At 46.0% G+C, this 13,009-nt stretch overlaps 1 protein-coding gene across 7 annotated transcripts in view; it reads left to right on the top strand.

Moving 5' to 3' along the window:
- The window catches only part of FBXW4 (F-box and WD repeat domain containing 4), an 84,903-nt gene that overhangs the window by 22,405 nt on the left and 49,489 nt on the right, over positions 1–13,009 (top strand). For 4 of the 7 annotated variants that reach the window (XM_055352775.2, XM_019035195.4, XM_055352773.2 and 1 more), the window contains exons 4-5: positions 148–280; positions 5,210–5,304. In XM_055352775.2, the coding sequence (XP_055208750.2) occupies positions 148–280; positions 5,210–5,304 (228 nt within the window). The remainder of the gene's footprint in view (positions 1–147; positions 281–5,209; positions 5,305–13,009) is intronic. The other 3 variants (XM_055352772.2, XM_019035194.4, XM_055352774.2) reach the window with 1 other exon arrangement.

The following is a 13,009-nucleotide window of genomic DNA, read 5'->3' as shown; positions in this document are numbered from 1 at the left end:
AGAAAGTCAGCACCTTACTGGGCTGAATTGTCTAATGCTTAGCAAATTTGGATGTCACTGGAGACTTGGGCTGTTTCTGGAGAGTTGTTCTCTTTCTACAGAAAGAATAATTGGTTCTTGAGGGTCGGCTCCTTATTTCTCTCCTAGAGATGGGAAGATTGGCGTTCATAAGATTCACAGCACCTTCACTGTCAAGTACTCGGCTCATGAACAGGAGGTGAACTGTGTGGATTGCAAAGGGGGCATCATTGTGAGTGGCTCCAGGGACAGGACGGCCAAGGTGAGGTGGTCTCCCCCTTACATACTATTACTCCCTCCTGTCTATAGGGAGGGGGTGGATAGATCCCTGAGTCTCAGGATTGGCTGAGAGTATCGTCTGGGGACAGGGGAGAAAACGACACAATAAAGGACTCACTTATGTGCCTCTGGCATGCAGCTTGCCATGCCAGGCGTTGTCCCTGCCAGCTGGACTGGGAAAGAAGTGGACAGTGGCTGGGAAGGTTGCCACTCACTTGCAACGTGGCGTGAACTCAAAAACAGAGGACCTGGCAGCCTTTCCTCCCTGAGTTGCGTTTCCTCAAGTTTGTGGGTTGAGTTCTGACCCTAATATTTTATTTTAAAATCTCCCTCCTTTTGCCTGCTCTCTGTTTAGGGAGGTTAATTTTTCACCACCTTGTTTATAAGCAATCAGGCTGATAATTAAAATGTGTTTTCACTGCTTCTCTGGAGAGTGATGTGGTCAGTAAGCAGCAGAGACGATGAGAGAGGGGTGTTGTTTGTTGCATCTTTGCCAAATTGCCCGGTCCACAGATATCCACCAAGGCATAAAAGAAAGTAAGGCTGATAAATAGCATGACACTGGCTTCATGGACTCATCCACATCTGGATCAGATAGGCTTCCACCTGTGAGCAGAGAAGTCTTTCTCCGGGCTTGTGCCCAACAGCCCTAGCCAGGGCGTGCACAGGCCTGGTCCTTTAGGGTTGCTGTGGGAACTTTGCTGACAATTCAGTTGGTGGTGCAGGAGGCCCAATAGTGTCTTGTTATGTATTTCCTAGCGTCTAGGTTCCGTAGTGCTAACAGGAACAAAATGCTTGCTGGTGTGTCAGCAAATGGGCCTCTAAAACACATAGGGAGAGGACTCAGGAGAGGGAAATTGCAATCTTTACTCAGTAACTTCTCTGACTGCATGTACCCTCTGGTGATTACACCTCCATATAGAAATATTGCTAATTTATGTAAAAAGAAGGGCTAAATATGTTCCCTTCTTTTTATGGAAGTTTCTCCTCCCTTTACTGTTTTCTGCCTTACTTTGTACTCACACCAGCACAGGAAGCTTGAGAAAAATCCAGCATATCTTTTGAACCAACACGGAAACTGAATTTCCTGTCACTTGCTTCCTATTACCCTACTTCATACTTACTTCAGGCTTCTGATTGGTCACTGTCTTTGTACCATTCCTTGAAAAGATTCTGGCCTAAACCTGTTATACTGCTCAAAAGTCAATTTGCATAGAAACCTTTTGTGGCATGTGTGACCTAGGTACTCCTGTCTTATTCTAGCCATCTTCCCGTCATGGCTTCAGGCTTACTCAAGTTCCTCCTTTTCAGTGACACCTCTTTCTTCTATTCTCTGTGGTCTGACACCCAGAACAGTATAAAACTAAGCTTTATAACCACAGGTAGCAATCTGAGGGCATGGATTACTTACAGTTGAAGAAGAATAGCAAGTTTATTTGAGATATTGGGTTAATTTCATGTTTAAGTACTGATTTAGCACTATTTAGTATCTTAGATTTTTAAAAAGATCTAAAGTAAGTGCTTTCTTCTAAAATTGTCACCACAGTCCATCTTCTTCCTTCTGAGGATTTCTTTTAGGTCAGTGACAGAATTCTCTTCTCTTGTCCTGCAAGCTGGTCAGCTGGTTTGCAGCTCCCCTGTGACTTCTCTGCCAACTCTTCTTTCCTGGCTTTCCGGATGCTGCCTGGGTTTCCCTCCTTTCTGTTGTTGTGTTTGCATCCAGCCACCTTTGTTATCCTGAGCCATTTCTACATTACTGTTGTATTCAGTTTGTCTTTTATAACTGAAACATCATTTCTTTTCAGTGGCATCTGAAATTCTACAGCTGCTTCTCCAGGCTTCTAATACACCTGAACCTTCATAAGAATTTGCAGTGATATTTGCCTGTAACCATCTATTTTTGGGGAGTTTCCCAAATATGTACTGTATTTTAGGAAAGAGATTTATTTTATGGGGTAAAGGGAAGTAAAACAATCTCTTTGCAAGACATCTGAGCTAGGGACTGTCCAAAGAACCCTCTTCCTTCCCCTCCCCACAAGCCCAGTTTCAGGTTTATTGTGACTTAGCTTGGATTGTGTCTCTGGGCTTTAGTGGGGCCAGCCCCATCCTGAGATGTGAACAGCTGGTAGCTTATGTTCTTAATGAGCCTGGGCTGGTACTAACCATTCCTTCATTTCCTTCTTTATTTCTCTATTCTTTCTTATGAGTGCCTACTGTGTGTGAGGCTTGGTACAGAGGCACCTGGGCTCTTCAGAAGTAAGGGAGATAAAGCCTCTTATCCTTAGGATGAGAAGAGATGTGCGTACCTGGCCAGGGGGCTGATTGGAAGTGGCTAGGACTGTGGAGTATAAAGCTCTAGGGCAAAAGCCAGAAAGTGTAGAGGGTGGAGAGATCAGATCACATCTGGCTTAGAAGGGAAGATTTATTGTAATAAGAATCACCATTATTGTTTGCCTGATACCTGCCAAATACTTTGCTGCTGTGCTAGATGCCTTATACTTATCTCCACTTTTCCACACTATAACCCTGAGATAGGCATCATTTCCCATTTAACACATGTGGACGTGGAAGCTAAGAACTTACCATTAAGATCAAAGATAATAAGTAGCAACTGGGGTTCAAATCCAGATTGATCAGATGCCAAGGCCTATGCATGCTTTCTCTGCAATTGCATGCTGCAGGGAATATTTTACCATTTAGGTTTTTCTTTTGTTTTAGGATTATTTTCTTTAGGATAGATTTTCAGCAACAAAATTACTGAGTTAAAGGCTGTGGTCATTTTAAAAGTCGTGATGCATATCACCAGTCTGCTTTTTAAAAGAACTGTATAAATGTCCACTCCCGGCCGGGCACGGTGTCTCACACCTGTAATCCCAGCACTTTGGGAGGCTGAGGCGGGTGGATCATGAGGTCAGGAGATCGAGACCATCCTGGCTAACACAGCAAAACCCCGTGTCTACTAAAAATACAAAAAAATTAGCCAGGCGTGGTGGCGGGCGCCTGTAGACCCAGCTACTTGGGAGGCTGAGGCAGGAGAATGGCATGATCCCAGGAGGCGGAGCTTGCAGTGAGCTGATATCGCGCCACTGCACTCCAGCCTGGGCAACAGAGCAAGACTCCATCTCAAAAAAAAAAAAGTCCACTCCCACTGAATCTTTTCCAGGGATGGATCTGTTTTGAATTTGGCCATGGAGGGCAAAGATAGGATCAGCATATTGTTGTCAACTCTTGTCCCTCAGGTGCCAGGATGGAATCTCATGTTTCTGGAGGATGATGTGCTGCTGGGCCAAGCCAGGAGGGCCACTTTCCTAAGATCTTGCTCAGAATTGGTGGCATGCTTCCTCAGCCGCTCCTGGAGACCAGGAACCTTGTTCTGTGGTTTGCAGAATCTAGGAATCGACCTTCCCTTTCCGTGGAGGACATTAGTGAATTCAGGCCTAGGCCTTCCCTATAGATTTTGTAATCAGAGTCCTTAGTGTTTCCTCACCCCCTAAGAAATAATCTGCCTCCCAGGGAGTTTGTGTCAGGGAAAAGGCAAAGCTGTCTTTTTAGCTGGGCTGCCTAAAAGAGTACATTGGAAATGTATCTAGTTATTGCCAAAGAGGACTGACTATGGAGTCCAAAGAGTAGGCCAGAATCATGGCACTCAGGAAAAGTTGTGGTGTTTACCTTTGTTTTTTGCCCCTCCTCATTTAGGATCTTCTTAGTATGTTTATTTTCTTTTCACTGTGTTGGGAAAAGTAACTCACACAATCATCCCATCCCCCACCCCCATCATACACACGAACTCTAAAAAACACTTTCTCCTTTTATAGGGAAGAGTTATCATGTGACTCTAAGAAGGCAGGACCACCCCTACTCCATCACCTACCCTTTAAACTCAAGGAATGTTTCCTTTAAAGTTCTTCCATCTAAGGTCCTGCCTGAGTTTTGTGTGTTCCCCTTATAGCACTGCTGGGACCTTAAGAGGTCACTGATCCATCTGGCTGCCTCTGGATCCCTCTGTTGCTGCTGTCTTGGGATAGCTCTGTACGTCTGAGATTTCTTTTCTGTTTGGTTAGGGGCTTATGTCCCTGTGTGTGTCATCTAGGGTAGGGTGAAGTGAGGGGGGAGCCCTGTGCTTAATGGGAGATGTCTAAATGCACTGACTGCTGAGAGGGCTCTGTGAGTGTTGATTAGAGTTAAGCCCAGAGTGGCTGCTAATGTACATTCCTGACTGATAGAGACCAGATAATGTGCTCCAAGCAATATTTTTAACCTGTAGGAGATATGGAAGCTTAAAAGAGTTAAGCTTTTCTGCTACTTTTGGTGACACTAGGTGCTAAATTCCCTGCTGACATGAATAGTATTGGATCCTGGGCATTATCAACAAACAAACAACAACACACCACCTTCCCACTTGGAAATCTCTCTTCTTCTTCCATTCTTTCCTTCCCTTGCATGTTTCTTTTTACTTCTCTCCCTAATTCTATTGCTGTCCCCCTATACTATGCCTTGATCTTCTTCCCTCTCCCTACTTCTCCAAAGTAAAATCTTGGTGAGAGATGGGAGAAAGGAAAATCCACAAATACAGGAAAGCTGTCAAGAGAGGCAAGCCCCACCCACCCACTTCTCAGTCAAGTCTCCGCTGAGGAATGTGGAACTTCTGATTCCCCAATGTAAAGTTGGCTGGTAAGTAAGGGCTGTCAGTGGAAGTAAAAGAGGGTAGTTAGGATGGAGAGCTAGGGCCTATCTGCGGGGGTAGGTGAGCCAGAAGCTGCAGGGGCCCCTCTGCTGATACCTGAGCTCTGTGTGTGCAGGGCATAAAGGATTCCCCATTTCTCCACCTCCAACAGTCACCTCTCCCGGAGCACCTCTCCTCCCCACTGATCCCAGGCAATGCCAACGAGAGCATCTCCTCTCCTGTTTCTAGGTGTGGCCTTTGGCCTCAGGCCGGCTGGGGCAGTGCTTACACACCATCCAGACTGAAGACCGAGTCTGGTCCATTGCTATCAGCCCATTACTCAGGTAAGGGAGACATATTTGGATGTGGTTTTGTCCTGTATAATAATGCTTTTATTTTACTAGATCAGGTGAGCTAGAAAATCTTCCTGTTGTGTATTCTAGGTTGCTTTGAGTCACTGTCTTGGAGATTTTTTAATCCTCCAGAGATTTGAGTTATTTAGGCCACTCATATATGCGTGGGATTGAGATAACCTTCTAGATGCGAATTTCCTAAGCATCTAACCTCAGAACTGTTAAGGAAAGAGTACTATATGAGAATATAACTAAGAGTCCAGCTGTTAGCCAGGAGTGTCCCTTCTGGAACAGTTGTCCTCTGGGGTCATTCTCAAAGCAGAGGCCTCTCACCACCTCTTGGAGGTGACAGCACCAGCCAACCTGCTCTTACAACTCACATGTCTGCTTTGTTCCCCTTGGAAAATGTCCTCTGGAGTATCCCTTACAGTCTTAAGTCATCAGGAGAGGCTTGGGGCCCAGATCCAGCTGGGTCCTCAAACAAAGACATGTATGTGAAGTAGTAACATTGATTATTGTAGCAAAAGTGTGAAATTTTGATGATGGCTTTACTGTACCCTTTGGTCTGATTGTTACTTCTCTTTTTTATTATTATTTATTTTATTTTATATTTAGAAATGGGGTGTTTGGTTTTTTTTTTTTTTGAGATGGAGTCTCGCTCTGTCACCCAGCCTGGAGTGCAGTGGCGCCGTCTCGGCTCACTGCAAGCTCTGCCTCCCAGGTTCACGCCATTCCCCTGCCTCATCCTCCCAAGTAGCTGAGACTACAGGCACCTACCACCACGCCCAGCTAATTTTTTGTATTTTTAGTAGAGACGGAGTTTCACTGTGTTAGCCAGGATGGTCTCGATCACCTGACCTCGTGATCCGCCTGCCTCAGCCTCCCAAAGTGCTGGGATTACAGTTGTGAGCCACCGCGCCCAGCCCTAGAAATGGGGTGGTTTTTTTTTTTCGTTCTTTTTTTGTTTCTGTTGTTTTTCTGTTTGTTTGTTTGTTTGTTTGTTTTAGAAATGGGGTGTTTCTATATTGACCAGGCTGGTTTCAAACTCCTGGCCTCAAGTGATCCTCCCATTTTGGCCTCCCAAAGTGCATGAGCCACTGCACCTGGCCCTGACTGTTATGTCTCTAACCTTACCTATGGACAAGTGAGGTTTGCATCCCGACTTCTGCTTTCGAGGCTCTCTGGAACCAAGACAGAATCCCTCTCCTCCCCAGCAGAGTACATAGACTCTCCTGTACCTGTTCTATCACAACATTTTCCTAGGATCTTCGTCCACTTCCTTCACCCTCCTCACATGGAAATGTGAAAGCTGTAGGGCTGCCACCCTCCAACATTAGGTTTAAGTCAGTTGCTTATTTTATAAGAGACTTGGTCCTACCCACTTCGTTTAGGCCCTTCAGCTTCTTTCTCCTCACCCCATGGAGCCTGCACCCCTCCTCCTACTCCCTTCCACAACTCCCTTTCAATTTTTTTTCTTTCTAAGAATTAGAGCCGATTAGCCACGTCATTAATTCTTCAATTTGACGGCTGATATAGCAGGACCTGAAACACATTGCTGACCCCGGAGAATGGAGACCCCGTTCCTTAGCATATTGACGATGAGAGAAGTTAATTAAAATTCCACAGAGCAGAGGTGTCGGCTAACCTATAAACCTGTCGCTGTTCAAAACAAATCATTCTAGCAATCGTAGGAAAGAGGGAAGGAAAGACCAGCAGGGAGTGGAGAGGCTAAGTGTGTGGGAGCGGAGAGTGGAAAATGGAGCCATTGAGCTTTGTCTCCTCCTCAGTTTCTTCCTAATGCTGCCCTTTTTAAAGCCAGTTAGCCAGACCTGGGTATCCGTGGGCTGAATAGAAGGAAAGTGCTATGGCCAGTGAGAAGTGACAAGTGTGCTGGTGACTTTGCCTTAATGGTTGCTTGTGGACTTCTGCTGGTTTTGGGAGACTGGAGTGGAGATGGTGGTAGAGAGAAGCTCTCAGGGCCAGAGATGGTCTGTGCACTTCCTGCATATGGATTGAAGCCAAAGAACACAAACAGGCTCTGCCCTGCATCCCTACCCCACATTTCTCTATTCCAGCCTCCTCCTCTGGAATGTGTTAGGCTACCTCTTAACAGAATAGGGCACAACAACTATTGAAGATGGTGTCAATAAAAGAGGTTGAGGACAGAGTCTGCCCTCATCATTAAGAAGTATTTAAGATTACAGTAAACTGATTTTGGGTTTTTTGGCCACAACTTGGAGACTGACTTTGGGGAAGGGCCTAGCTTTCTGGCATTATTACTGCTACTACATGACTGCCACTACTACTAGCAGCTAACATTTAGTAGTCATCTGCTCTGTGCCAGACCCTCTGCTAAGGCCTTGATGTGTCTCATCTTTGGTGAGGACCTAGGCCTTATGTTTTCTTCCCATTCATCTTCAGGGTCTTCCTGTCCTCTTCTTGGCCCTGGGATGATTTTTTGAGAGGGGTCTCACAGTGTTACCCAGGCTGGTCTTGAACTCCTGGGCTCAAGCCATCTTCCCACCTCAGCTTTGGGATGATTCTTTCACTCTGTCAGCTCCTGACCAACAGTTATTTAAGATGGTCTTCCCCTAACTCCAGAATTGAGGTCTTGGAGTCTTTTAAAAAATAGTTTGTGTTTGAGATTCTGTCTTTACACTAGATGACCAGAGTGTATGCCGGTGTTATCTCTGCCTCTTTTTCTCTTACCCAAAGAATATACTGGGATAGGGTCTTTTTACCTCATTATTAGATCCATTTCTTCTCAATGTGACCTTGAATTTGAACCTTTCAATAAACTCAGCCATTTTCTCGGTCTTGAGAGACACTGCCTCCCAGCCTCAGGGTCTGTTCTTTAAAGCAGTCTGGGAGATGAGTTCTGTTTTGCCTTCAACTAGCAGTGTGGCCTCAGGCAAGTCATTCCCGCTCCCAGCCTCAGTTTCCTCATATTAAATATGAATACTATTTCCCTTACAGACCTTACTAGATTATTGTGAAGATGACCTGAAATAATCTATATGAAAATATTAATACTCTGAAAAGCTAAAAGGGCTGTAATATATGTGTTATGCATATTGAGACAGGGTTTCACTTTATCACCCAGGCTGATTATGAACTCCTGGCCTCAAGTGATCCTCAAAAAGGGCTATAATGTAATGTCAACCAGAATCCTTTCTTGCCTGGTGTAGCATTTGCTTAGTGGCTTCAACTGCTGTCAAGTCTGTACCCTTTTCCTGGGCTCCTTCTGGCCCCAGGGAGTTTCCCTGCTCTTTTGCAGTCTTCTTGAGGTGGGGACTCAGTAGGAATCTCTCTTCCCCCTGTAGTATTCCTGCCCTCAATGACCACCTTCAGTTCCCCTCCCTGCCACCATTCCTGTTGAGTATGGTTGTCAGTGTCACTAATATGATATGACCCTGGACTCCTCATGGAGAATATGAGGGGATGTGGCAGCCAGTGTACTGGCCCTAGGGCAAGTACTCCTGGTTTACCTGCCAATTTCTCAACCCTTTGTTGCTCCCTTATGCAGTTAGGAGGAACCTGGACAGTTAGGAGACCTAGCACAGCTCTTTTCTCAATTTATCTCTTTCTTCTATTTAAAATAATTTGTCAGATATATTAATCTTATTTATCTCTGATGCAGGGACTTTTCTACCTTCTCTTCTTATGTATGTACTCAGGCACTTGTATGAAACATGAAACCTCAATCCAGAGGCTTAATTTGAGGTCCTCACGACTGAGAGAAAGCAAGTATCTGTCTGTGTTCAAATGTCTTCTTTCCTTTCTTCCTTTACTTTGAGTTCTTGATTTGTAAAGAGTCATGGAGGATCATATTTAGTACTGGTTATGTGCTTAGAGCCATGTGTAGTCAGTCAAAAAACACAGAAGGAGAACCAGCAGGCTCCAAAGGAAAGTGGCAGGCAAGGACCTTTTCTTCTGCCTCTCGCATACCCTCCTACCCATCTTATTGTTCAACACCGGTAATCCTGTTTTTAAGATTCATGACTTGGAAAAGAAGCCCTTCTCCTGTAGAGGAGGTCTCACCTGGAGTTGTTGGATGATTGATAGAAGGACAGGTTAAGATGGCCCAGGAATGAGATGCTGGAGGCGTGCCTGGGGTGGAGGGGCATATGTCTGAGTATAATTATGGGGCAGGAATACCTTCAGCTCACAGGCCTCAGAGATACAACCTCCTGAGGTCACATGGAATTCTGAGCAACTTCCCATGAGTAACACAGAAGAGCAGACTCTTTTTTTTTTTTTGAGACAGGGTCTTGCCTGGAGTGCAGTGGCACAATTATATATCACTTGAACTATTGGGTTCAAGTGATCCTCCCACCTTGGCCTTCTGAAGTTCTGAGATTACAGGTGTGAGCAGCTATGCCTGGCCAAAAAGCAGATTTTAAAAAATGTGTAATATGTTTTATTGCCATTTAAAAATTATTTCCAGCTGAATACAGTAAATACTAAAGTATGAGGAAATGTAGAAATATTAAACACTTAACTTCATTCCCTTTGACTTTCCATCTCTTCCCTTCTCACCCTTTCACCTCACTCCTTGTGTATTTACTGAACACTTGATACGTGTCAGCTTCCCCAAGGATCTTATTCAGTGGTGGGGAGATGATAGGCACATGGCTGTAATGATTGCCAGATTATACTAAGTGCCTTAACCTAGGCTGTCCCTGGTTGGGGAGGAAGGGGGAGTGTCATTCTCTTCTGGGGAAAGGCAAAAATTGAGGCCCAGGGAGGATCAATGCAGGGCCACATGTGGAATGGGGCAGAAGAGGAGTAGTTTGTACCCAGTTCCCTAGCCTGTTCCCATGTCCTGTGTGCTGAGGGACAAGCAGGCCTTTGGTCATTGCTGTGCCTTATTCACCAGCATCTTGGATGGTAGCTGTGGCCCATAAAAGGCTCTGTGGGGACCTGTGAACATTCTCTCTTCCTGAAGGCCAGAGTTGAGACAGGGAGTGGTGGGAGAAGGCAGCATATGATTGAGGCTTGGGCTCACTCAGGTAGCTGTGAATGCTTGCACCATTCCAGGAGTGTGAATGCATATAGATCTTCAGCTTTCAGGGTCCCCTCCAAGCCACCCATGGGGGGCATGTGTTGAAGTGAATCTATAGATCTACATACCCTGTTTGCCTGGGAGGGGAAGGGAGAGGCGCCCACAGCTCCTCGTCCCTCTGCAGACACCATATGTATTGCCCTCCAAGAAAAAAAAGGTGCTTAGCAAAACCCTTTCCGTGTCTCCAAAGGGCACTTGCTATCGTGTGAGAGAGTGTGGTCAGGAAGGCTTCCCATGACACTTGGGTTTTAATCCCTTCTCTCCCGCTTCTGTCATTAGGGAAATATATGAGTGGTATAGGTGTAGAAACTTGACTTAGCTGTGTTATTAAATATACAATATAATTTTGTGTAACTTTGCTTGCTGTGGTGGCCTGTTTGTTTTTGGGGGGATTAGTCCAAGTCTGCATGAAATGTACCGATTGAAATTTGTAAAGTGAGTTGCAGCCTCTGGGGGGTTTTGATGGAGGAGCTGCCCCTTCTTGCTTCATTTCTCCCAGAGGTGAGGGAGTGTCTGGAAGGAAAGCAATCACTGTGTACTGTTCGGTAAGGGGGTGGGTTTTGGGGAAAGGAGGGTGTTTGTTCCCAGTAGCTACAGGGTTTACTGTGTGTTGTGTGTGTGGTAGATGCATATTCAGCGGCCTGTTGAAATACATCTTTCTTTAGTGAAAGGTAATTGCATCTGGAGTTTTCTCTGACAGAGAGGTTTGAAAGATTGGAAAAGGAGGCAGCCAACTTGCAGTTCAGATTCTTTTGGTTGCCAGTGGTGCCGCAGTCCTTTGGCCCTGGACTTCATAACTCGCTGAGTACTTCTAGGGGAAGAAGAAATCAAAAGTAAAGATTGTGCCTCTGAGTTTTTTTCTGGCTGGCTGTGGACAGCTGGGTGTAAAGGGGATGCTTGACCTTGATAACTTGAGGAAAAACTCAGGTGGATGACTATAGTGCTCTGCATTGTAGCTGGTCCTCCTGATGGCGTGGACTGTAGCTGACTTGGGGAGCTCTCTCTTCTCCTTTCCCAGGGTCAGGGGCAGAGTGGGTAGTTTCTTCTGGGTCTTGTCTAGGGAAAGAAGACCTGAAGAGCTAGTCAAAGAGTGGCTTGGTGTCCCCTTTTGCGAAACTGCAGAGTAGAGAAGGGAGCTTCCTGCCTGTGGTGCCCTGGATGAGAGAGTTGCAAGGACAAAGACACCATGGAGGGCCCAGGGCTGGCATGGCTAGAAGGGGCGTCATGACACCCAGAGAAAGATGGAAGCTCCAGGTAATTCTAGGTGGGCCCACTGGTTCAACTGGCAGCAAGCTAAAATTGGAAAGGGATCAGTGTGGGGATGTCATTGATTTGGAGTCAGGTCCTGCTAAATCTCAGTACAGTGCCCTCCACCCTGGAGTTCATTGCCCATGCATATGCAAGCCTCTCAGACAGTCATATCCATCAGTAGCAAGGACCAAATACCACAGGGGTGGGTTTCAATTCCTCAAGACCCTGGATTTCTGCCATTACCCAGGGCAGGATAGGCACAGGGAGGCTCATGTGCTGAGCTGCTGGGCTGAGACCAGCACTCTCCCAGCCCTGGCTGGCCCAGAACCCATTTGTGGGAGCAGCTCCTTCCTTGGCCAGCACGATTGGCCCACTTGTCAAGAGCCGACTTACATGAAACCCTACAAGTAGAAGCAGAGGCTGCTGCAGACGGCTGAATACTGTGGATACAGAGTTGATGTGTCCAGACTTGGCCCCCTGCTAACAGGGATGCATTTCTATCCCTCAGTCTAGTGTTTAAATTCTTTCTTTCTCCATCTCTGTCTCTGTCTTTCTTTCTCTCTCCCTTTCTCCTCAATACCCACCTTCCACTCTCTGTCTTTCTCTCTTCAGATACTCCTTAAGCATTACCATGTTCTGGTCACTAGAGAGACAACAGTGAACTAGACAGCATAGTCTGATGGGAGAGACCGACAAGTAAAATAGGTAGTAGAGTGTGGTAAGTTCTCAGATGAGGTTGAGACAGGGCCTTGGGAGCACGCTGGACGGATCAGTCGTCTTTCTCTTCCTCCCATTGCCTACACCTCCTGGCTCCAGTCCCTACCTGCACCACTCTTTCTTCCACTCTGCTCATCAGGAAGGGAAATGGGAATTTTCCTGCTTTAGCTGCTGCTGACTTTTCTGGGTTGTGTGTGCAACGTGCCTGTGTTTTTCCACCTTTGATCACCGTTCTGCCAACAGATAATTTAGCAATCACATCCCAAGGTGGAAGCATGGAGTTAATGTTAAAATTAGTTTTCTTTTTTTTCTGTCTTTAAATTTCAGTGGGTGATGAGGCAGAGAGGGAGGCGGGAGGGTGAAGGGGAGCCATAAATTCTGTGGCTGGTGTAGCTGTTCTCTGAGCAGCCGGGAAGCCTCTGATGTCTCCACAGCACTTTCATTAACATTTAAATTAAGGGTTTGTTTTTCAGTCTGTTTTATAGGCAGGGACCTTTCATGGCCTGTCACATGCAGCACCCACCCCCCCTCCCACCCCAACTTCCCAAGCAAGTGTGTAATTGTAGCCACTGCTGTATCCTAACTCTGGGTTGCAGTCGGAGGTTCAAAGGGAATTCCTGGAGCTGGAGTTTTGGAGGTACAAGATGTAATAGTCAGGATGTC

Source organism: Gorilla gorilla, chromosome 8, assembly GCF_029281585.2.
Source record: "Gorilla gorilla gorilla isolate KB3781 chromosome 8, NHGRI_mGorGor1-v2.1_pri, whole genome shotgun sequence".
NCBI lineage: Eukaryota > Metazoa > Chordata > Mammalia > Primates > Hominidae > Gorilla > Gorilla gorilla.
Note: the sequence above shows the minus strand (reverse complement) of the source record. Positions and strands in the feature narration are given on the sequence as shown.